Here is a 23,140-nt window from a genome sequence, read left to right on the forward strand (position 1 = left end):
TCTTCTCCCAGTGCTATTACACATAAATGTGTGAGTAATGTCCACATCAGCTCAAATTCTGGCACAAAAATGAATCAATCAAATGAAAATGATCATATGGTTCGAGAATATATGCTGAAACATTCCATTTTTATATATTATTCCTTTTTAAGGATCATTTTGGTGGCCTTTGGTGTAAGTTTAGTGTTTACATATACAGTAAACTAGAAAAATCCGTGATGCAGCTGGTTATTTTTCCTCACATCAGCAGTCTGAATCAGGCTTTTTCACCTGCGTGGCCCAAAAACAGACGTTTCCTGAGATATGAGAATGATGGAAAAATCTCCCCTCAAATACTGTCTGTGGAGCAGCTTTGTCTTCGACTGAGACTCTTTCCGCACCAGAATGACACTTTTATAGTTCTTCCTAAAGTGTCTGAGGATGCAGTAATCTTCGCTGTCAATGCGCGCCTCAGAAAATCCAGCATTTCACGTCAAAATGATCATCCCTTTTTGGAAAGCGCGCACCCCCAGGGACCGGGCTAAATTAATTGCACGGAGGAAAAAAAGAAAAACCTGCAGCGGAGTGCTGAAGAGAGGCGAGATCTCGCCTCTTTTGTATCTCGTGCACCTCACATGCGCTCTTCCAGCATTCCCCTGTTTGATGGCCGACTCATTTATCACAGATGGTGTCTGTACACGGCGGAATGCGCTGAACCGCGATAAAGAACCAGCCACTGCAACCCAACACACGCCAAACATGGTCCAAAGTGACATGGGCTCATCGGAGAGGATTTACTGTCAGAAAATGGCAGCCTGCAGATGTTAAACTGATGTTGAGCGCATCCAGACTGATACTGAGTGTGTGCACAGGCCAAATGAATGCGCCTCTCCTTGAATGACACAAGAGAAGCAGCACTCTGCGGCAAAGGCAACGGCTCCACAGCAAAAAACCCCGTCCCTAGCAATGATCTGTGATTGCCTCTCATCAAACTAAAGCTGCTTTATGGTAACAGGCGTGTGATGTTACCATGACACACAATATGCTGCACAACGGAAATGTGGAGCACATACAGCTGCTTGGAACGCATCCCAGCTTTCCATAGCTGCCAGATCTGAGATGAGTCAGGGGAACCTTGGGGTCGTCTCACTCTGTCACTTTTTTAAGCGACTGCAGGAGGACGCACTCTATTTTCCACTCAAGTGCTGTTGACAGTGTCTCTGCATTGTCTTTAGTCACGCAAGAATACCCCGAGTCAGTACAGTCAGAGAAGAAAAATAGCCTTTCTCATTTCTCTTGGCTTTTGAGATGTTGCTTTTATATCATATCGACAAATGTCTTCAAATATCTACCTGTGATCACGTCAAGTGGTTTTTCCAGACCCACTGTGCCAGCACGGCTTTTGAAATGTACAGAAGCAGAAGCACATTTAAATAGAAATGTAGGGGAATATAATAGCAGAGCAATCCTTAACTATTGCTATTATTCACTGTAAAATAGGCAGCCGGTTCTTCAAATACCAGACTTCCTGTAATACCACAAAAAATGATTTAGAATTTTTTCATCTGTTGTGGACGATTTAACCGTTTAATGACTCTCTTCTGCCACCACGCGGCCACTATTTATTAGTGCAATTTTAGGCTCAAAAGGCTCAACTATTTATTTTAAAAAATCTTCTAGACTCGAACAGAGCTAAAGGGTAGTGTGTTCATGTCCCATGTTCCATTATAAGCGAACTCTGTTAATCAAAATATCGGTTTATATACTCGTATTATAAATATAAATAGGTCGAAAGCTTGATTTTATTGAGTGTAGTTAAGCAAGGTTCATTTCTATTTTTGGATCATGGAAAAACTATTCTATCAAAAAGAAGGATGAAAGATTATTTATTAATCCAACAGATCTTGCAAGATTAGATATTTTTGTCTGCTTATGTTAACGGAAATTATTTTTATTCGAAGCGAGTTCTGCAAATAATGTTGCACATATTAAGGGAACTTTTAATAGGAAAAAAAAAAGAAACCGGATATGTGTGGAACTATCTTGGATGCGGAACGTTAAGTGCGGTCAATTTTTCCACAACTATATTTTGTGCAACACCAGGACTCCGGATTTCAAGATGGCGGCGCCCATAATTGAAACATGCCATGTAGCCTGCTGCGCAAACAGAACACCAAATGTTGTGTCTTGGGGTCGTGGAGGTACCGTAGCATTTGGGACATGTCATTCCGTGGCCCTCTATGACCCGCTGGTAGTAGAATTTCTTTGTTTATTTTGTGAAATGGGTTGTCGGCAGTTGCTCGATGGACCTGCTAATGAAGCCCAGGAATCCTGAGTTTGAAAACAAACCAATGTTTTAGACGCTGTGTTCTGTTTCAGGAGAAAAGAGTTTTAACTTTGCTGAATGGACACACAGGCAGGGTGAATGCCGTCAAGTGGATTCACAAACCGGACTGTGGTGAGGAAGGGGGGGGGAATGTGAAATAACGTTTAGTTATTTGTTTCTTTTAAACCAAGTAGTGTGTTATGGATGTCCTGGAGCCACAGTGAACAACCTCATTCTCATTCATTTATTAATGTGTGTAATCTTGAGTAGTTATCCAGGTGCTTTAAGTCTAATGATATGGCACAGTAATGGCTAATAAGCGATACTCCTCTAACAATTTATCTGTTATTAATGCCATAGCCCCAGAGAGTCATCTTCTCTCAGGAGGCTCTGACAATTGCGTAATCCTCTGGGAAGCTCAGGTTGGGAAGGTAACATTCACACAAAAGCTCCCAATTTATGGTTTCCTCACTGGACTCGTAGACGTAATCTGGATTTTGGTCTTCTGCTGTTTCTAGTATGTCCAGTCGTTGGTGTGTAAAGGCCACACAGGCTCCGTTTGTGCAGTGGATGGCATCTATGTGGAGGGCTCAAATATTTTGGTGGCCACTGCAGCCTCTGATTCCACTGTCAGGCTGTGGCTCTGCAGTGAAGCTAAGGGAGGTAAGAAAGAGAGCAGGAACTAAGAAATAAGTAGCTTTATTTTCAATCTGTTTACAAATTTAATGTTTCAATATGTTGAGTTAGTTAGGGCTACTTAAAAGGGCATTTCTGTTTAGGGCTATATCATAATAATAAAGGAGCAGTTTGGTAGAATGATGTGATTTTTCAGTTTTTTTTCCCAGTCATTTATGTTGTTTGTTCATAATCTTTCCACATTTTTCCCGATATTTACATTGCAGGAACAAAGTAATAAAGGACATTACAAAATTATATTTTGTCCAGTATTGGACATCTATAGGACATCACTGATACACCATGCCTTGTATCAGGACATCCCAGATAATTTTCTAATGAACTAATCAGTATGAATATATAGATGATTGCAGGTCTCCTCGCCCCAGATAACCAATTTCATGTGGAGAGAGTGAGGGAATATCACAGCTTTGAGTAGGAACATGCTCAGAAGAACACAGCCACATGTAACTGTATGTGTGCAACCTCCCTGCCAGTAGGTGGCGGTAATACGCGTATATTATTTATAAAGTAGACCTTGATAAATAATATATATATATAGATTTCCTAAAGCTCAACAGACCACTCAGGGTGTGTTCTCCTGCCCACCACACAGAAAGGTGACTTGGCTCATTGATTCCCAACAAGACCAAATGGGCTGATGTGTGTTCCTCACTTTCAGTGTAGTGGTGCTTGGATTTGACCACACATTATTTTGGTGGGTAAAGAGCTGCAACACACTGCTGTGAAGTGTGTTGCATCAGCTTTGATGCAACAAGGCTTGCCTCTGCAATTAATAATAAATACAGAGAAAATGTATGCTTTAAACACTCCAGTGGAGAAATTAAATGACTATTTTGTTTGTGTAATGTGTTTTTTAGTTTTTGGACAGGAACAGTGTTGTTCTTACGCTGTCAGGAGGTTTAATTCTCTGTGCATGTACGTTTCTCAGCCGAGTGCCTCCATACCTTATCATTCGGCAGCAGTTTCATGATGGATGTTTCTCTGGCTCTGTTGCCAGGCAGCAGAGGTAAGCCTAAGCTCTCTCTGGATAGACATATTCGAAATCACAAACAGCATGCACACAGACATTCTTCTACTTCTGTTATCAATCTGTATGCGCATCTCAGCTTAAGTGCCTTTTTTAAAACGTCTATTGTTGATCCTGATCTCTCGGTTTAGTCTCCTTACTTTAGTATGTCATTTTTTAAATGATTTATATTGTTAATCTAGATTGCACATGTAAAAATGATAACTTCTGTCACATCTATGTGCTGGTAGTGTACAAACACACTTTTCTTTTGCAACAGTTCCCATTTTGGCCTGTGGGGGCGATAACTCTCAAGTGCATCTGTACGTGCAGTCCAGTGGGCAGGTATGCTGGGATGGTTCGGTTCTTTTATGTGGCTCACACGTGTGCTGTGTCACCTTCAACTGTTACAGTTTTAGTAGAACCTTTGAGCCTGTATTGTACTGATCCACAGCAGATGCAAAAAGCCATGTCTCTGCAAGGACACGAGGACTGGGTTCGAGGGGTGGCGTGGACTTCCCGAAGTGAGTGAAGCCAACGCTCGTGCATCTCACATAAGTCAAATTCTGGCAGAAGTGCCCATAACACTCTAAACGCTGTGTTCAGGAATGATCAATTTCATATGCACCAAAACAGCTATTTAAGCAGCTTGAAAAACACTGATTGTCAGGATGCTTGTGTGCTCGTAGTTGCGTGTGGCTCCATCTCAGCTTCTGCCAATTATGTAAACCTCTTCAAGCGTGCACAGTTCTGTGTGTTGAACCTATTTCAACTGCTTAACCGGCCCTCTCTGCCCGTGTCTCCATCCCACTCATAGTCCATGACCTACTCCACACTACCACGCTAAGAGACAGAGGGACGTTTATTTATGTAAAATCTTCCTGTTAGAATGCCAAAGCCCTCCCTAATTAGATAAATGCTTCTTTTCTTTTACTCCTGGATAGACGTCTGTCTCCTGCATCCTTCTAGTTTAGGTTGTTGGTGATAGTATTGGAATAGCTGCTTGTGCTAAGTGGTTGCTGTTGACGATTAACATGCAGCGCTGCTTGTGTGATCCGTTATCAATATCGGTAGACATTAAGCTTGATTTAGGATGGCTGCAAGTGAGCCTACCGACCTCGACGCAGTTTGAGTTTCAGGTTAATGCAATTAATGAATAATAACTGTCATCCCAACACAGTGAAGGACAAACTGCTATTACACCTCTTCCTCTTCCCATACAAGAGAGATTTTTCATTGTGTTTATCTTGGCTAAGTCTGGGCCTTAGGCCATTAAATCAAGCTTGAAATGCATCATACAACAGATGGGTGGCCACCCAGACACAGCAGCGTGTGCTTTATTTACCTCCTGACTGGCTGTATTTGGCCCAGGCACACCTCACAGTCGGCACTATACAACTGTGACGAAGCCAGAAAAAGACTTAATAACATATACGATAATAACAGATTTGAATCAAAAGCGCAGCATTGGATGAGGTTTCTGGAAGGTTTCCACGTTCTCTCAATGACCCGTTCAGGTGGGGAGCTGTTATTAGCCAGCTGTTCGCAGGACTGTCTCATCAGAGTGTGGAAGCTGCGTGCCAAGTCTCGGATGGATGCTCGCGCAGAGGACGACCACGACGCCATCAGAATGAAAGAGGATATTTTTGAAGTGATGGAGAGAGGTGAGCAGCCCCTGCATGCTGCACTGGATAAGGGATGTTATAAAAGGTGCCAATTAGTCAAATGAAGAGAACCCTATAAGCTTATAATGACCCCTGTAAAGACATTTAAAGCATCCTTGCTCATTTATTAGAGCTGCTCAATATTTGCTGGACCAATAAAAATCAACTAATGAGACATTATAGGTCACAATCAGAGAGCCAGTGCAGCAAAGCTGAATTTTTTTATATCGACTTAGCAGCTACCAGGACTACACGCATCGATATTAACACGTGCCGTGTACATGTGTTGTGCACAGGACAAAAAAAAGATGCCTCGATCTGCATCGCACATTGACCCTGTAGCTAAAAACAACAGCTTGTGAGGTATCTGTGTATAGTTTTATAACAGGAGTCAATAAAATGTGTTACAATCGTAGCTATTTCTCAAGCCAAATGCTTTTTAGGTTTCGAGATGGAACATGTCCAATCTCCATAGCAACCAGCAACAAAACCACAAAGATCTGTGTGTATTGTATATTTAGAAACATGAATTTATAAAACGTATTGTTTTTATTCGAAAGGGGTTTGTGGGAAATTATTGACCCCCCCCCCTTTTGATGGTGTCAATAAGCAGTTAAGACAAATACATAAAAATGATATCACCTCATTAGGGACACACATTTTCTGCATCCCAACAGTTTAGCCTTATTGATGAATTACGTTTTGTATACTTGGACAAATGTAACATCTTGATTTCATTCTTCATCTGTCTTTGCATCCTCAGAGTTTGCCGTGTCCCTCGAGACGGTCCTGGCAGGTCATGAGAACTGGGTTTATGGACTCCACTGGCAACCTCCGACTTACAAAGGTCACTTCTTAGACTGATCCTCCAATTGTTTCTGCATATTTAGTAAAAGATACTGAAAATTGCTTCTTTTTGAGGTTTGCTCATTCCTCTGTCTCCCCCTGCAGGCGGAGAGCTGCAACAGCCTCTCAGTTTGCTCTCAGCCTCCATGGACAAAACCATGATCATCTGGGCTCCCGAGGAGGGGTCTGGGGTCTGGGTGGAGCAGGTCAGTGTCGAGGGTCGTACACATCATGCAGTAGTGGTCAAAACAACAATTGCAGACACCCATTTCTCACTTCTTACTCCTACCTTCCTTCTCTGTGAGTGTTGACAGCTCGGGTTCCCCCTTGTGTTCTCCCTCCTCTCTGCCTAACACCGCGGCTTCAGAAATAGCAGTGAGAGACGGTGAAGATGTGCAGAGCCTGACATAACACTGTGTTGAGACACGCCGGACTTGTCCTCCCCCTCCTATCACTCACGCCAAAACTCCTCTTTAATGGCTCCCTCCCCAACACATCTGACAGCAAACAGAGAGGCTGGAGGAGGACATGCCGTAAACCCCGGCACCCTTCCTGCCTTCGTTCTTCTTTTTTTTTCTTTTAAAGTTGTCACTTTTTAGACACACACCAGATTTTTTCACCTCAAATCAAATCAATCTTTATTTATATAGCGTCTGTTACAATCAAAATTGTTTCAAGGTGCTTTCCAGAATCCCAGGGCCTAACCCCAGAGAAGCAACAGTGGCAAGGAAAAACTCCCCTTTAACAGGAAGAAACCTTGAGCAGGACCAGGCTCATGTAGGGGGACCCTCCTGCTGATGGGGGGGCTGGGTAGAGAGAGGAGAGGAGAGGAGAGGAGAGGAGAGGAGAGGGAGAGGATGAGGATGGAGAGGTAGAGCAGGGGTGGGGAACCCTTTTCATATCGAGGGCCATTTCAATTTTTATAAAGTCCTCCGAGGGCCATACTATTATGAACACATACCTAGGGATGCAAAAAAAAAAGACAAAAAAAAAAAGTCTATAATTACTGTGTTACTAAGTCTCATGATTGCTGCATTTGAGTTTGAATTATTTATTTAGCACACATGCATATAAAAATCACCAAAAAAATAGAATAAAATGACTTGAAATATGTTTTCATGATCATACAAAACAATAAAAAGAGGTGCAGAGTTGAGGCAAGAGACCCGTAAGGGCCTGTTCGAGGCCTCTACTCACAAAAACTGCAATACAACAAGATAATCAAGAAAATAAATGAAAAAGAAAGAAAGATAAAGACAATAATAACAACAACAACAACAACTAGAAAGCACTCGGAGAGCGCAGACCTCCGCCAAGCGCAACAATTCCTGGCATATTGTGATTTCCACCATAAATATTAGTCCCACATATACTTTGACTACATATTTAGATTCCTTGACCATAAAAACATACCGTTAGCCACTGGAATCATAACAATATATGTCTTAGTTCAATAGTTATTCACGAAAAAAAATTCACGCTTTGAAACAATTTTACTTTGTACGGCGCGAGCGCCTCAGCGGCGGCTACGAGGCGCGTTCACGAACTCTCCTTCGGTGTGAGGTTTCAGCTTCGTGGCTATTAATTCACTCACCACAAAACTTGCACGCGTAATATTCTCTCTGTCGGTACATGGTCGTGTGAAAGCTGCTTGTTGAGCCTCCAAACTCCGGCGAAGAGCGTTAATTTTATCCAAACTCATCTGTCCTTTCAACTCGTCGAGTTTAGCGTGTTTCGCTAAGCATTTTTCGTCCGTGTCAATCAGTAACAGCCCACTACGTACATCACATGCTGTGTTCACTGACCCTGACCTTGACTCGGACATAACATAACCGTCTGTTTTATCTCAGAAAACGGGAAAATATTTCCTCGTTACGAAAGATATTTCAGGATACGAAAGGCAAAAATACGCTACCGCTGCTACTCGCAGCTCGCGGAGTTTAGCGAACTGTATAAGTGCACATATAAAATATAAAAATCTTATTGCGTTGCGGGCCGGTAGAAATGGTCTCGTAGGCCGTATACGGCCCGGAGGCCGGAGGTTCCCCACCCCTGAGGTAGAGGATAGAGAGGAGAGGAGAGGAGAGGCGGAAGAGGAGAGAGGAGAGGAGATCATCATGGGGCCGGAGGTCATCATGCAGCTCCGAAGGCGGCGATACCTGTAAATGAATACAGAAGGGGGGGGGGGCAGAAAAACAACACAAGAATCAGCATAAATAGTCTACTTGATGAGGAGGAAGAGGAGAGGAGAGGAAACCATGACCCAGTGGGGTGACAGAGGCCTGTCAGGTCACCTGCTTCCCTCTTTTCCATCTCTTAAGCAGTATCCCTTTCTTGCCTCCTCCCTCCTGTTTCCTCGCTCCCAACAGCTTTCGCCGTGCCAGAATGGGGCTAAATTTAACACAAGCGTGGATGGCACACAAGAAGCAGCTCATTGCCTTTTATTATTATTTATTTATTTATTTTTCTAAATGTCCCTCAAATCACTCAAGCTTGTCCCCCAGTTCACGCAGAAGTGTCTCGTCTTCTTACGACACCACGAGAGGGCTGATTAGCAAGACTCTGCTCTTTTTGCACCACATTCATGCTCCTTTGAACTCCTCGTTCACATCTGCCGTGAGGACCAAGAGAGATTACAGGAAGCAGCAGTGGTGAAACTTCCGATTCTCTTTGACAAAGGGAAATCTGATTGAGGCCCGAGGCCGGTGCAAATGTCCCACATCCCTTCACGTTTTCATAGACAAGGCCGTAGAAGAAATCAGGTGTTTTAAAATACGGCAAAATCTGGTACGGTCAATCAGCTTCCACTGCTCAGGAATTTCTTTTTGATGCCTAAATTGAAATGGAACCCCCCCCACACACACACACACACGCACGCATACGCACACACACTTCTGAAATAACCTTTTCCTCCCTCCCTGCAAGTTCTCTTCTCCATTTCTCTATTTGTGATATTCTGACCTGTTTTATTTAAACATCAGCTGATCCTTTTGAACTGACGAGTTCCTTGCCTACAAAGGAAACTTAACCTCTGAAGCTCTCTCACACACACGCGGGCACATGGCTGACGTGCAGTCCTGAAATGTCAGCGAATTAAACGGGTTTGGTTGGCGCCTTCCTTCATTTGAAAGGCGAGAATGTTACGCTTTGAATGTTTAGTTATATTCTTAAAAGTCCTTGCAAAGGTTTTCTGTGGAAGTGAAGCAGTTCTTCAATGTGATTAGAGTAATTGGTGGGATTTAATCATGATTGGGGGGTAACAGTGGGCCGGCAGGGGGCCCACCGCTGTGTAAAGCACATCTTACTAATGAGTCACTTTGGTCATTAACATCTTACATTGACCACAGTGGGTTATTACACAACACCTGTGGTGTTGGTGGCCTTTTTTGCAGACTTTTGCAGACATTTGTAGATCAAATTTTTTTTTTTTTACAAATCAAATGGTTAAATAGTTTTATCTGTTTCCTGGACTTATTGGCACAATCATCCATCCATTATGACCAATTCTGTGTGGAGGCAGTACATAGAGCTGATTATGCCTTCCAAAATGAAGTTGTGATGCTACAGAGGTGGATATTTGTTAGACTTTTGAACAGTAAAATGCAAGTGTAATAAACTGAGGTCAGTAAAAGCAGCATTCATCCGATCAGGATACCCAAACAGGGTGATCATCAATTTGTGGCTTCAGGTTTTATGGCTTTCCTCATTCAGCTCACCGTCTATTTTTTCCTTTTCCACAGAGGACATAAACCACTCATTCTCTGCTTTCCTTGCTCTCTTCTTCTCTTGCTCCCCTGCCGCCCTGCGATGAGACACACTATCTATCCTTATCGTTTCCCCTCTCGTAAACTAGATAGATGGCGGTCTCGGTGAGTTTTTGCGTGATTTGCGATCAGCTTTCGAGTGCCGAATTTGAAAATTTAACGCGCTTAATGTTGCATCTCCTTCTCCTTCAATCTGACGGTCTGTGCCCATCTTCCTTTGCTCTATACCTGGGCGGCTGTGGGATCGCGTCAGCCGAAAGTGAAGGTGGATCTTTATCGCCGTCGTTCGTTCCGCCGTGTTTCAGCCGCCATGGTGAAGGTCGTCGATGACCCACGTGAGCTCCGTTCCAGCACTTTCCGCAACTTGCAGAATTGGCACGTGTGACACGTATTCCAGCCTTTTCCTGAATGTTTAGAGCCAGTGTCCAAATCCCTTATGGGGCCAGTTTCACACACGAGGCTTGAGACTAATCCCAGACAAAGATGAAACTAGATTTCGCCTGTTCTGGACTGAACTAACCTGGCTGCAAGAAGGAGTTTTAGAGTTACTCCAGGAGTAAATGGAAGCTTAATTTGATTGGTCAAAGAGACGGATTTTATTTCTGAACTTTATTTCTTGATGATTTTGTGAGGACAGTAGTCTCGTTGTGTCGACAACGCACGATGGTTATCTTAAGTTTAAGTGGCTGGAATTTATGGCCATCACAAGGAGCCATACTTTGAAATAATCTGGGTTCAGCCCACTACTGATGCTTGGTATTGGTACTCTCCCACTCTGAGTGTGTAGAATAGTTCGGCAAGTCAGTATGAATGTTGACAACTTCCAGGAGTGATTGGCTGTATAGATGGACGTCATGGTCCCATCAGGTGTCCATCACTACCGGAACGGCAAGATCTGGTTTTCCATCAATGTTCATGGTGTGTGCTCCTAATTTAGAGTTTCTAAAATATTGTGAAAAGATGCAACTCGTAATTCAATTTTTTTTTCTCAGCTCTTCATTCTGCGCTCTTCATGGGCTAAATCTTGGTGACAGTGTGGTCAGAGTAACTTTTTATTCCGTCCAGCCATAAATCCCATAATGTCTGAGCTCATCTGAGCACTATAGGCTTCATAAGCAGCGGTGCCCATGGCTGAAGTAGGGAACATCCAATGAGGATGTGGGTTAGATGAAATTCCTTTAAATGTGAACTTTTGTTCCTTTTGGTCTATGCCTATTCTATTGTATTCTATTGTATTCTCTCCTCTCCTCTCCTCTCCTCTCCTCTCCTCTCCTCTCCTCTCCTCTCCTCTCCTCTCCTCTCCTCTCCTCTCCTCTCCTCTCCTCTCCTCTCCTCTCCTCTCTACCCAGCCCCCCCATCAGCAGGAGCGTCCCCCTACATGACCCTGGTCCTGCTCAAGGTTTCTTCCTGTTAAAGGGGAGTTTTTCCTTGCCACTGTTGCTTGTTGGGGGTCAGGCCCTGGGATTCTGGAAAGCTTCTAGAAACAATTTTGATTGTAACAGACGCTATATAGATAAAGATTGATTGATTGATTTGGCCTGTTTTGACTTGACTCGTGATTAAGATGGTTTAAGATATAGGTTGTGGCGATTGAAATGCACAAACATGTGAGTGTTGAAATGTTAAAACATTTAGTTTTGCATATACTATTCATGACGGGTGATCACAACCGTCTCGTTACAGATCATTGCTGTATCTTATCTTATAGATCTCTCTTCCAACTTCCTGTCCAATTCAACCTGTAGAACTCTCATTTTCTTTTCATTTTATGCCTTTGGATATTTCATTTTATGCCCATGAAACTCTCTGGCTAACCTTTCGTCTCTTTGTTCTCTGTTGAGGGGTGGCGGCGTCTTTCAGGGATGTTATAGCAGATGTAGACGGTGCTGTGCCCTGCAGACACTTTTCCTCTGGAAAAAAAAAATCTCATATTCTCCGTAGGATGAAGAAAGAATAAAGACTGACACAGTCAGTGTCATATATTTTTTACAGGAAGTAATCAGTTTACTTTTACCGTTTGTTCTCAGTTATTCATCTGAACTCACAAATGCTCGTTGTCTGGTGTATCACCCAGAGGTTGCTGCTGTGCCATAATTCCAGACAGAAAGTCACTCAATTCATCAGTCTCGCTATTTTTGTTGGTCCACCAGCAGTATTAAATCTCTCTCTTCTGATTGCTGCATCTTCCTTTCATTTTTAAAAGCTAGTTTAAGCTTCTTCTACAGTCTGTAGAACATGAGTGATGTCAAATATGAATATGATAAATGTGGAATACTGATAATGTTGGTGGCTGTTTTGAAGCAGTTCTTTTAGCCTCTACCATTGTTTTGTCTCCAGACTCAAAGCATCGAAAGGCGTTTTCTTTTTGACTCTGGGTTTTTTAGAGCATCATGAGACCAACAGCGTGAGCTCATACTTAACCTGATGAGGTTTTAAACCAGGCGTTCACGTTCAGGCTCACTTCCCTTACTGTAGGACTCCACAGGCTCCACAAATCCAAGCCACATTCAGAAAAGCTGTTAAAATTTTGTAGGTTAACTAGTATAGATTAAGGATCTGCCCTCTTAGCATTGCATTCCTTCAGGTCTTCAAGGCCTTTGAGTGTATTCCTGATACAAGTTACAGATGCAGTCATATAAACCACTGTCACAGGTGAAAATTTCTGTTAAAATTGTTATTTCACTCAAGAGTTCATAATTACTCATAAAACATAAGAACTCTAGTCTTCGTCTAGTTGTCCTTTAATCAGAACCTTCTTCTCTGGCCCTTCCTTTTTTGTTTTAAATGCATTTATTCTGCAAATGCATTGATTCTCTCTGTTAAATTGGAGTGTCGTTAGCATCGCCTCAGGTGGGGATAAATACACTTTCATGTAGTCGTTAAATGTGTTCTAAAGTCAGCCCAAGGCAGCGACTATAGAATTGTTTTGACACCCCAAATTGAAGGACTTGACATCAGACTGTTGATCAGAATTCTTTTTTTTTTTTTAAATTTAAATGGGTTTTTATTGGAAGCTTAGACCCACTGGACCATTTACTGTCTGTATAATGAGCCTTTGAAGGCGACACAGAGGTCACAGCAGGCTCTCACCCAAATCCAATTTATGTAAATCCTTCTGTTTTCTCAAGCTTTGCCTTTCTTTCTTTTTGTTTTGTTGAGTTTGATATGCTGCAGTAAAATTGGTTTCATTTTGTGTCAGACAAAGGTACTTTGTCAGAAGAAAAACACAACATTTATTCAGCTGTAATAAGTCCCATTTTGCATAATTTCTCATCTGGCTTGTCAGCTTAATTTGCTTCTTTGTCTGCTTCCTCCCACTATAATGGAAGCTGCTTAAGGATTCTTGTGAGGAGGGTGAGAACAAATTTGCCAACGACCCTGACCCCCCCCCCCCCCCGCCCTCCCCCTGCTTAACTTCTGCCCTGTTAAAGTGAGAAATCCTAACACAAAACCCAGGTGTTTGCCATCACAAATTAGGTTATATAGCACATATCTATGGGGGGTATATGATGAAAGGACCAACGTGTTCAGTGAACCAGAATCCAAATGTTCTTCGGCCAGCTGAGCTCTGATATTGCACCAGGTGCGTGTGGGCGAGGTCGGTGGCAACACGTTGGGCTTCTATGGTTGCCAGATGAGCCCGGATGGATCAATGATCGTGGCTCACGCGTTCCACGGAGCGTTACACCTCTGGTGCAAAGACCAAGACAAAGAGGTAATCTTTTGCGGTCAGTATTTTCAGTTTTTAAAGCTCCATCACTCATCACTGTAACGTAATCAATCAGCAAATCCGCGCCCTGCTTTCTGAGCAGGGACAGTGGAGGCCCGGGGTCGTGATATCGGGTCACTTCAATGCAGTCCTGGACTTGAGCTGGGATCCTGAGGGAGACTTCATCCTCAGCGTAGGAGCGGATCAGACGACTCGACTCTTCACTCCATGGAGGAAGCAAGATGGCAGACAGGTAAGGGGGAAATGAGGTGAAAATGCTCTTTAAAATCTTTAAACCAAGGTAATTAATCACATTCTCTCAATCGAAAGAAAAAGAACTTTAGGAGATCTAAATATGTCGCAGCTCTCTTATCAGATGATGCAGAAAATAAGGTATATTTGACGGAGGGTGTAAAGCTCGTGCAGTCCAAAGATATCTGGTGACTGCCATCATCCCTTTATCTCGCGGAGAGCTCGCAGCAGCCAGCTGATATCAGCATTACTTATCAGAACGTATCATCCGGCAGGAGACGTGGCACGAAATCTCCCGGCCGCAGATCCACGGCTACGACATGCAGTGCCTGGCGACGGTCGGGAGGTTCCGCTTCGTATCGGGAGCCGACGAGAAGGTCCTGCGAGTCTTCCAGGCCCCTCGGAATTTCGTGGAGAACTTTGCCAACGTCTTCGGGACTTCGAGTGAAAAGCTGTTGACCTCCAGCGTGAGTGCCTGCTTTTTTTTTTTGTTCTGGAATGCGCCGAGCAGACGGCTCTAACTCAGAACCGCCGCTGTTTATGTGTCCGATTATTTATCGTCTTGCTTGAAGGACGCCGCCAGCCTTCCAGAGGGAGCCAGCACGCCCGCCCTGGGGCTGTCCAACAAGGCTGTATTTCAAGGTGACGCACAGAGCAAAAGCTCAGTTTAGGATGTTTGTTCATTTAATATCAAATATTTATGGAAATGTCATTTTATTGCCAGGCGACCTCGTCTCAAAGACCAAGGGAGAGGAGGAGCAGTTCAGCAGTATTTCAGATCAATACCAGGAGTCTTATTTCCACCCACTGATCATGACTGGTACCCGAGAATCCGCCAATCTTTGAAACTCTACCGACCCTCATTTCATTTAAACCTCTGGCACAAAAATTTCCAGTTTGACCCCCCTCAGCCCACATTTAAAGAGCTTCAGCCTGCCACTAGATGTTCTTCTAAGAGACAATCATATGCAGGCATTTGGTTATTACATCTGTACCCCCACAGTGCCGGAGGCCTGCAGCAGGCTGCAGAGGAGACGCTGAGATTTTAAAGTAACAACTCTCCAAAAAATATTTCAGAATTATTATTTATTTATTTTTTTTAAATAAAAGGAGGAGCGGGGCTTTAAAGCCCAGGATGAGAGGGTGTCTTCAGCTTGATTGAAGCCACTCCCTAATCTCTAATGCTAATTGGAACGCAAGCTTACATGATTACAGAGTGTCGTGACCCTGGGCTATCTGCAGAGCAGCCAGGCGCGGAGGCCGCTGTGAACAGCGCGCCCCCCCCTCCGCTCGGCGGTTCAGCCTCCGCAGGCAGGAGAGGCAAACGAATGAGTACAGAAACCAGGAAGCCGAGGCCCGATGCGAGCGGCGTGGTCTTTTGATTACATGAAATCTGAAGGCGGAGTGCCAGCGCGGAGCCCGAGGTGGACGACAGGATTGGTGCCTGCCCAGCTTTGATCCCACTTAAAACCAGCAGCTGATCCGAGTCGCAGATACAGCTGCAGTCGTGGGGCGTTTGGGGGGAATTGGGAATTTTCAGTGCCAATGGTTTTATGCTAAAGAAATGGATGGAATCAGTCTGTCCTGCACCTCATTTAGCTTGTGTGCCCGTGCGTGCATGTACACTGCCAGTGTCTGTTGCCCCGCAGGTTAACAGACATGGTTTTAAAAGAGGGAATCTATAATTGGCACTTGAGTGTAATCCTCATTTAGTAAATTGCAATGTGGTTGAATCTTTTAGACCCTTATGTAAGTATTTTCTCTGTGTGTGTGTGTCTGTGTGTGGTGTGTGTGTGTAGAGCCCCCACCAGAGGATCATTTGCTTCAGAACACCCTTTGGCCCGAAGTCCAGAAACTGTGAGCATCCAACTGTTCCTTTTACTTTTGCCACCCAACTCGGACATTTGTATTCTCGTCAGCTTGCTGCTTCCTAGCATCCATAAACCTCTGCAGGCCAAATATACTGCCTCCGTTTTCTGCATCCATTTAGCCTGTCACTCAGGCATAACCATGACACACGGCCTCTCCGTGCGTTCCAGGTGTGGACATTGTTTGAACGGAGAAGCATTTTTTTCACCTCCACGGAACATTAGCATGACTAAGTAGCCAAATCATTTTCACTGCGTAAATAATGCTCCTATTGTTGTGGCCAACTCACTGGAGTGTTTTGTCTGCCTGTCTGCTGCAGCTTCCTGGTTCACGGGCTGATTTTTATTTCCATTGAGTTGCATCTTTACTTTGCCGCCTTGACATTTTAAACCAACAAGAGGACAGTCGGCGAGCTGAAAACTAATTAGGCTGCGAGTGATTAACCGGAGCACCGTCATTGTTCATCTGTGTCAGTAGAGGGGAGGAGCAGTCACGGCAGATGGGGAAGCTCATTTACCTGTCAGGAAGCAACACTGGCTCCAGTCTGAAAGCTTGTTTAGTGGAATAACGGAATCGTTCATTTACTGTCGGAGGAGGAGGGCCAGCTTTTGTTTTGCTGTCTCGTGGTTATCCATCTGCACATTCCGTGACTCATCAGTCGTGCTCGCATATAATACGCTTTTTATTTCCAGGTACGGCCATGGATTTGAGATGTTCTGTCTGGCTTCAGACAGCGCCGGGTCAGTGGTGGCCTCTGCCTGCAAGGTCAGAGTGAATAGACAGCGGCGTCCGCGTCCACCGGCATGGCCGTCACTGTCACCATTTTGCAAATATGGCAGCAAATCAGCGCTCAGTTTTCAATGTTCTCCACCTTGTCTGATAGTTTTCTACTCAACAGGTTTGAATAGAAGAATTTCTTTATGTGAGCCAATGCAATTTTGAATAATCTCTGCTCTTCAGACATGGGGAGCTTCATAAATCCCCATTTTTTTAAAACTGAAATCAAAGTGCTCACAATGCTAAGAATGCCAAGTTTACTTAATGTTGCAGCTTAAATTGGTCTGCAAATCAAACTCCAAAAGTGCTTTTTGGCTTCAAACGCGCCCACCCCTCCACCACTGATTGAACTAATTGTTGGCTGAACGGTCCCTTTAACGTGTTTGTGTAATCCTGTCTCCTCCGGCTGTTTTCAGGCTTCTAAAACCGAGCACGCCGCAGTCATACTGTGGAGTGCGTCTACGTGGCGTCAGCTGCAGATGCTTTCATATCACACGCTCACTGTCACTCAGATGGCCTTCTCTCCTGACGCACGGCTCCTGTTGGCTGTTTCCCGTGATCGTACCTGGTCGCTATGGAAACGGAACCTCCCCGCGCCTGATGATACCGGTGAGAAGGCTGGACTGATTAGTAATCCTCGGTTCAAATGAAGGTGCAACTAAAGACTGCGTTACTCTGCAGCGCTCCGTACCACTAACTGATTCAAGATTCAAGATTCAAGAGTACTTTATTGATCCCTTTAGGGGGTGTCCACCAGGGAAATTAGCATCTCCAAAGATCTACAAGCATCTACAAAATTTCCCACCACCATTACACCCCATTAAACCTATTAAAGATAATAAAAATATAATAAATTAAGAAATAAAATAGAATAAATTAAAAATAGAATATGAATATAAATCCATGACTAATAAGTATATTATTGGATGTATCTTCTCTCATCCCTGCACTGACTATTTAATCATCTAGTCATTTTCCCCCCTTATTTCAATGTCCATACAGCACCAGTTAAGCTCTGCCCTGTCTCATCGTATGGACACAATTCTAAACTGCCTGAGCCTCAATGTGGTGCGTAAACACACGGTTGGCAGCCGTCCTGTGTTCGTTTGCGCCCCGACCTAAACTCAAGTTTTCAAATGAGCGTTTGGTAAATGGAGGAATCTCGGCAACCTTGGACAAACAGCCTGATACTGATATTAAAACCCAGAAGAAGGCGCCACGCGGGCAGCTGTTTGGTCAGAGGCTTGGCGGGGGCCTCCAAGAGTTGAGGGTGCTCGCCGTCTATCCCGGTTCACTCGCTCTGAATCACTGCAATTGATGATTGACACAGGAGAGCCAGAGGCAGACGAGGTTAAATGAAGTCAGAGGCGATCAAAATAACGGCCTGTGCTTTCGCCCACCTCTGTGGCGTCGTGGCATCGTCCCGCTTTTATTGTCCTCAAGGGTCGGGCAGCCGTTTCGATTCTTACTCATGTTGCCTGCGTAATCTGAGCCGGAAGGACGTCCAGCACCCACGTCGTTGCAGCAAGCATGCGTCGTCTCCGTAGCGTGTGCTCTAACACGCAGACATAACAGGGCGGCCAACTGTGGCTGTGGTTTCGCCGCTGCAAACGTAGCGAAGCAGCTGCCAGCAGCATACAAAGGAGCTCTCTGGGAGAAAAACCAATCTGAGGTCTGAAAAGATTTGGTGGGCAAATAAACAGCAGCGCTTTGTAGACCGAAATCTCTCACACGAGGCTGGCGTGAGAATCTATTTCCTGTTTTCCGCTGCAGCCGCCGCTCTGGCCAGGCTTTTCCTTCACGCAGCAGTGAGGAACTCATACACGCGGTTCATTTAGTGTGACATGTTTGGTTTTGGGATTGCTGCTGGCGCCTCCATCTAATCATTTTGGTTGTCTTATCCACGCAGAGCCCCTGTTCTCCCTGCACGCCCACACAGGGAAGGACACGGCCGTGCACACAAGAATCATCTGGTCATGTGACTGGAGCCCAGACAGCAAATATTTTGCGACATCCAGTCGGGATAAGAAGGTAATTTTCCGGATCTAACATGAATCTCAGTTCCGTATTTCTAAGATCGCTACTTGGGAATTTATTTATTTAAACTGTCATTGTAAGAAAGAGATTGTCCCCATTTGTGTTTGTGTGTTTGCCCAGGTAATAGTGTGGGGTCCATGTGGATTAGACGCCTCAGACGCCACAGATGCCTCGAGTCCTCCTGAGATTAAGCCATGTTCTTCCGTATTAGATGTCGGCGATTCTGCCACAGCTGTGGCTTTCTGCCCTGTGTTCTGCACTGATAACAGGTAAACACAAACAAGTGTTTTTGTTGTGCCCTCACATCCAAATCGGTCATATTGAATCAGTGTTGGCATTGTCTGCATAGAATGGAGATGAAATCAAATTCATTTTTTTCAATGTAGCTGTCTAAATTAGATGTATATTTGCAAGGCTAAATATATTTACTGTTAAAACTGTTTTGGTTAAGCAATATCCTCGGGGTGTCTGGTGTGAATCCCTCTTTTTAGGTCATGCCACAACACTGCAATTGGGTTCTCACTGACTAGGCCCCTCCAAAAGGAGTGTTTCCTTCTCTTTACTTTTGGTCGTCCTGTTGCGTTGCCCATCCTCTGGCGGACAGACCTCGAGTCTTTTGTCTCGCCTTCTTAACCTCTTAGTCCCTTTCGGGGTCACAGTGAGGGTGAAGGCAGGTCCACCCTGGATGAGTCACCAGTTCATCACAGGGCCCTATATGGGCATTTGTGGCTTCGGTACCTTGCTCAAGGGTACCTGGGCAATGCTCTGAAGGTATTCTGGGAGGTATTCTCCCCCTACTACCAGAACACCTGCCATGTTTAGTCTGCCCTGGGGCTTGAACCAAGAACCCTCCACTGCTCAGCCCAGTTCCCCGCAGACACAGCTACCACCTCTCACATGATCACAAGTATTCCCGCAAAATCTCAATTTGGGAATATTAATTTTCCCGTCTGACAGCAATCCAGGCCCTGAGGCAGCCCCAAACCATGACGCAGTTTTTTGGGACAGCTGTGTCTTCCTCCTGAACACCATCCTTGTTTTAACTATTGTAGATTTTTAAAGTGTTAGCATGCAGCGGGGATTTCCGTACATCGTTAGCAGACAATCTGTCTGTCTTACCGTGGACACATGAGCGTGAAGGCTTGTAGAGATACTTTGATACTTTAAACACCTTTAAACACCTCCGATCTCCTCACACTGAAGGGCTACTGCTTGACACACTCCTCTGTGTGTGTGTGTGTGTGTGTGTGTGTGTGTGTGTGTGTGTGTGTGTGTGAATAACAGAAAAGATCAATATTCAACACTTTATTATTATTATTCTCAGCAATTGTTCAGATGATCACTTCTACATTTGATCAGAAAAAAAATGTCGACTTTTGACCAGACCCTTTCAACCATAAGAAACTAAACCATTTTAACAATTCATAAACTATGTTGAACCATGTTTTAAAAAGTTATGCAACATTTTAACAAAAATAACTTTCATATTGAATAAATCTTAACTGAACAAATCTACTGCAATTCTGCTAAAAATCTGTTCCATTTTATAAACACACTTTTTAGCTCCTGGGCCTTCTCTGATTGTAGAGTGTGGGTAGTTAGCATTAGCATTGTAGCTTTCATGACACATTGTGCTGCTTCGCCGTCATCACAGTCGCCCCACAAATGCAACATACACACCTTCCTTTCACAGTAGTAAAAAATTACTCTCCCTCCCATTCACTTTGAAAATGATAAATTTACTGTCTTCTTTTTGCCATGTTTTTGGGGTAGAAAATTGCCCTCCACTCACCATCTTCACTGCCCGCTAGTTTATTCTCCACAAGCGCAAAGGTTCTTTCATGCGCACAATACTGACCTTTGAACTAGGTCAGAGTTCACCTTCACTTTATTTATATTTTTATTTATTTTTAAGACATTGTCATTTTAAAATCTATGAAAATACAGGTGTGATTTAAAAACAATAGCGGTAGAAAAAATGTTCTTAGGCGCTATTTTTAGAACAGGCTTGCGGGCGACTCACGTGGTCATTGCGGGCGACTTGGCGCCCACGGGCACTGTGTTGGTGACCCCTGGTCTAGCGGTTCACACGCGCTCTCCACCCTGCACTTGAATGTTTACATGTTTTTTGTGCGGTATTCATCTAAACAGACTGTGTTTGTCAATTGTGGTGAACTAGAGGAGGATCAAAACACATTTCATTGCCCATTTATGCAGAAATCCATGCATTCAAAAGGCTTCGTATACATTTTCCTGCTGTTTACTGCTGTTGCTCTACTGAGGGATGACAGAGGGCAGAGCTTTCTGAAAAATAAGTGTGTTGCACTCAAACACTCATGAATCTCCTCACCCCCAAATCCCCCACGGTGCTTTTATCATGGAAAACGTAGCTGAGTTGACCCCCTCAAAGGTGGCATCTTCTTCTATAATGACAATGTGTTTGTTTGTTCCTGGTCTCCACAGCTACCTGCTCGCTGTAGGCCTGGAGTGCGGCAGGATCCTGCTGTACACGTGGTGCCCCGGGCGGCAGGGTGGTGACGGGCACGACTGGAACGGGTGTGGAGAGACCGACATCTCGTATCCTTATCAACCACAAGAAACCACTCGGACAGATTAGAGCTGGTATTTTTATTGTGTTGTTGTTATTGTGTCGTCTGTGCTGTTATCCAGAGCTGCACCGCTGTTGTCTCCTTTCATCACACACCCTCCGACAGACAAAGCCACTCTCTGGCGGTCAAGAGACTCCGCTGGAGGCCCAGGGCCGGTCGAGCAGGTCGAGACCGCGGCGAGGAAGACGGACAGCCCGACGCGGGGAGTGAAATTGAGCGGGAGAGCTCCTGGCTCCAGCTGGCCAGCGCCAGTGCCGACCACTCTGTCAAAATCTTCAACATCAACAAGCGGGCTCTTTAACACCGCCAACACTGACACTATTATGTCTCTCTCGTGCCGACGCACTCTCGGACTAAAGGCCACGGGCCGGTCTGTGGCACCGCGGCCACAGCTGCTCGCTGGCAGGCCGTTCACTCCCCGTGACAGCCAGTTAAGTCTCGGGTCAGTCGCAGGACACACACACACACAGACGGCTGCCAGTCTGTCAGCTCAACAGAGTTGATGTTTGGGAGCAGAATGGTGAAAACATTGTGACCCAAGGTCATATTTTCTTTTTCTGCAGACCTTTCAAAGTGTTTTACACTCATAGATGAAGATGCTGCCGGGCTGCAGGTTCCATATTTCCATGTAAATATTCTCCCGGAACACTTTGATTTGGCTTCTTAATAAATTGTCCCACGAGTGTTTATTCATGCATGTGTGTGATTTCAACAATAATCAGGTATTCTCTTTTTGCGGCGCCCAGTAAATCAGCATTGCAGGTATTGGAATTTATATATTCTAGTGAGAATGATGGGGTTCACTTAAATTCCAAGGACAAAGAAAGCGTTTCAGATTTACTGCGAGCTTCCGCAGAATGTACCACCTTTATATTCCAGACATAAATTAATCTGCAGAGCAGCGTGAGCAGAGGCCGTAACTCTCACTCCAGTCACACTTTGCTTTGCATCGCACGTGCACACACACACACGCGCGCGCTTATCCTGGAACTGAACGTTTTTCATGGCTGCTTTAGTCTCAAGATGAATAGTCATTGCGTTTTACTGATATTTGTCGGCGCGCTCATGGACGCATCGTATGCTCCGTTCTCTCTGCTCCTTTGAGCGCTCAGCTTGATGAGGTTAGATTGCCGTAACATGGCGCCGAGGGAGTCTTTCCTGAATATCCCCCCCTTGCTGCGGATAAATGGGGAAAATTGTGAAGCGCTGCGCAGGTAATAAACCACTGATAAAGGTTAAGAAGACCTAAGAGAGACGGCCCATTTTCATAATGACCCGTATTCGGTGTTAAAATGCACTTTTGTTAAAGAGGCCAGGAGGTGCAGCCTGATCCAGAGTCTCTTGAGGTGTCCCTGGTTCATCCAGAGAGACCTCAAACTCCCCGTGGAACACGCACAAAAGCAGTTTTCCTCTCAAAGGAGTTCAGCTGTGAACTGACGGTGACTTTTTTATTTCTTTATAATTGGTGTTAAATGGTGTTTTCCACTTTCTATTATCAAGATGCGCACGTGTCGCCCACTGATTCATTGTAGCAACGCAGCAAATTTAATAATGCAATTAAACGTGCGAGGCTGTGAATCAGATGGCCTTGATCTCCCCGCTA

General features: G+C 44.5%; 1 protein-coding gene across 6 annotated transcripts; it reads left to right on the top strand.

The window, feature by feature from the left end:
- The first annotated feature begins 2,082 nt into the window (after window positions 1–2,082).
- On the top strand, window positions 2,083–22,230 carry elp2 (elongator acetyltransferase complex subunit 2). Of its 6 annotated transcripts, none has more exons than XM_029844908.1 (22): window positions 2,083–2,230; window positions 2,359–2,437; window positions 2,666–2,736; window positions 2,824–2,968; window positions 3,933–4,010; window positions 4,291–4,355; window positions 4,465–4,534; window positions 5,528–5,674; window positions 6,438–6,521; window positions 6,626–6,726; window positions 13,868–13,999; window positions 14,070–14,246; window positions 14,521–14,712; window positions 14,818–14,887; window positions 14,970–15,065; window positions 16,045–16,102; window positions 16,807–16,879; window positions 17,308–17,500; window positions 18,801–18,922; window positions 19,049–19,197; window positions 21,392–21,505; window positions 21,643–22,230. In XM_029844908.1, exons 1-22 carry the CDS (start codon window positions 2,099–2,101, stop codon window positions 21,836–21,838), a joined length of 2,544 nt encoding a protein of 847 aa, XP_029700768.1. In that variant the 5' UTR covers window positions 2,083–2,098; the 3' UTR covers window positions 21,839–22,230. The 6 variants fall into 6 exon arrangements, with proteins under 6 accessions (XP_029700768.1, XP_029700770.1, XP_029700771.1 ...); XM_029844910.1 differs by having other exon boundaries at window positions 14,094–14,246; XM_029844911.1 differs by having other exon boundaries at window positions 14,097–14,246.
- The last annotated feature ends 910 nt before the right edge of the window (window positions 22,231–23,140 follow it).

Source organism: Takifugu rubripes, chromosome 12, assembly GCF_901000725.2.
Source record: "Takifugu rubripes chromosome 12, fTakRub1.2, whole genome shotgun sequence".
Classification (NCBI taxonomy): Eukaryota; Metazoa; Chordata; class Actinopteri; order Tetraodontiformes; family Tetraodontidae; genus Takifugu; species Takifugu rubripes.

Excerpts from the sequence above, each read along its gene's own strand:
- elp2 (XM_029844908.1), top strand. The coding sequence starts at position 2,099 with ATGGCGGCGCCCATAATTGAAACATGCCATGTAGCCTGCTGCGCAAAC. Across the intron at positions 6,727-13,867 it reads CTGGGGTCTGGGTGGAGCAG|GTGCGTGTGGGCGAGGTCGG; the intron begins GTCAGTGTCGAG and ends ATATTGCACCAG. Across the intron at positions 18,923-19,048 it reads CATCCAGTCGGGATAAGAAG|GTAATAGTGTGGGGTCCATG; the intron begins GTAATTTTCCGG and ends GTGTTTGCCCAG.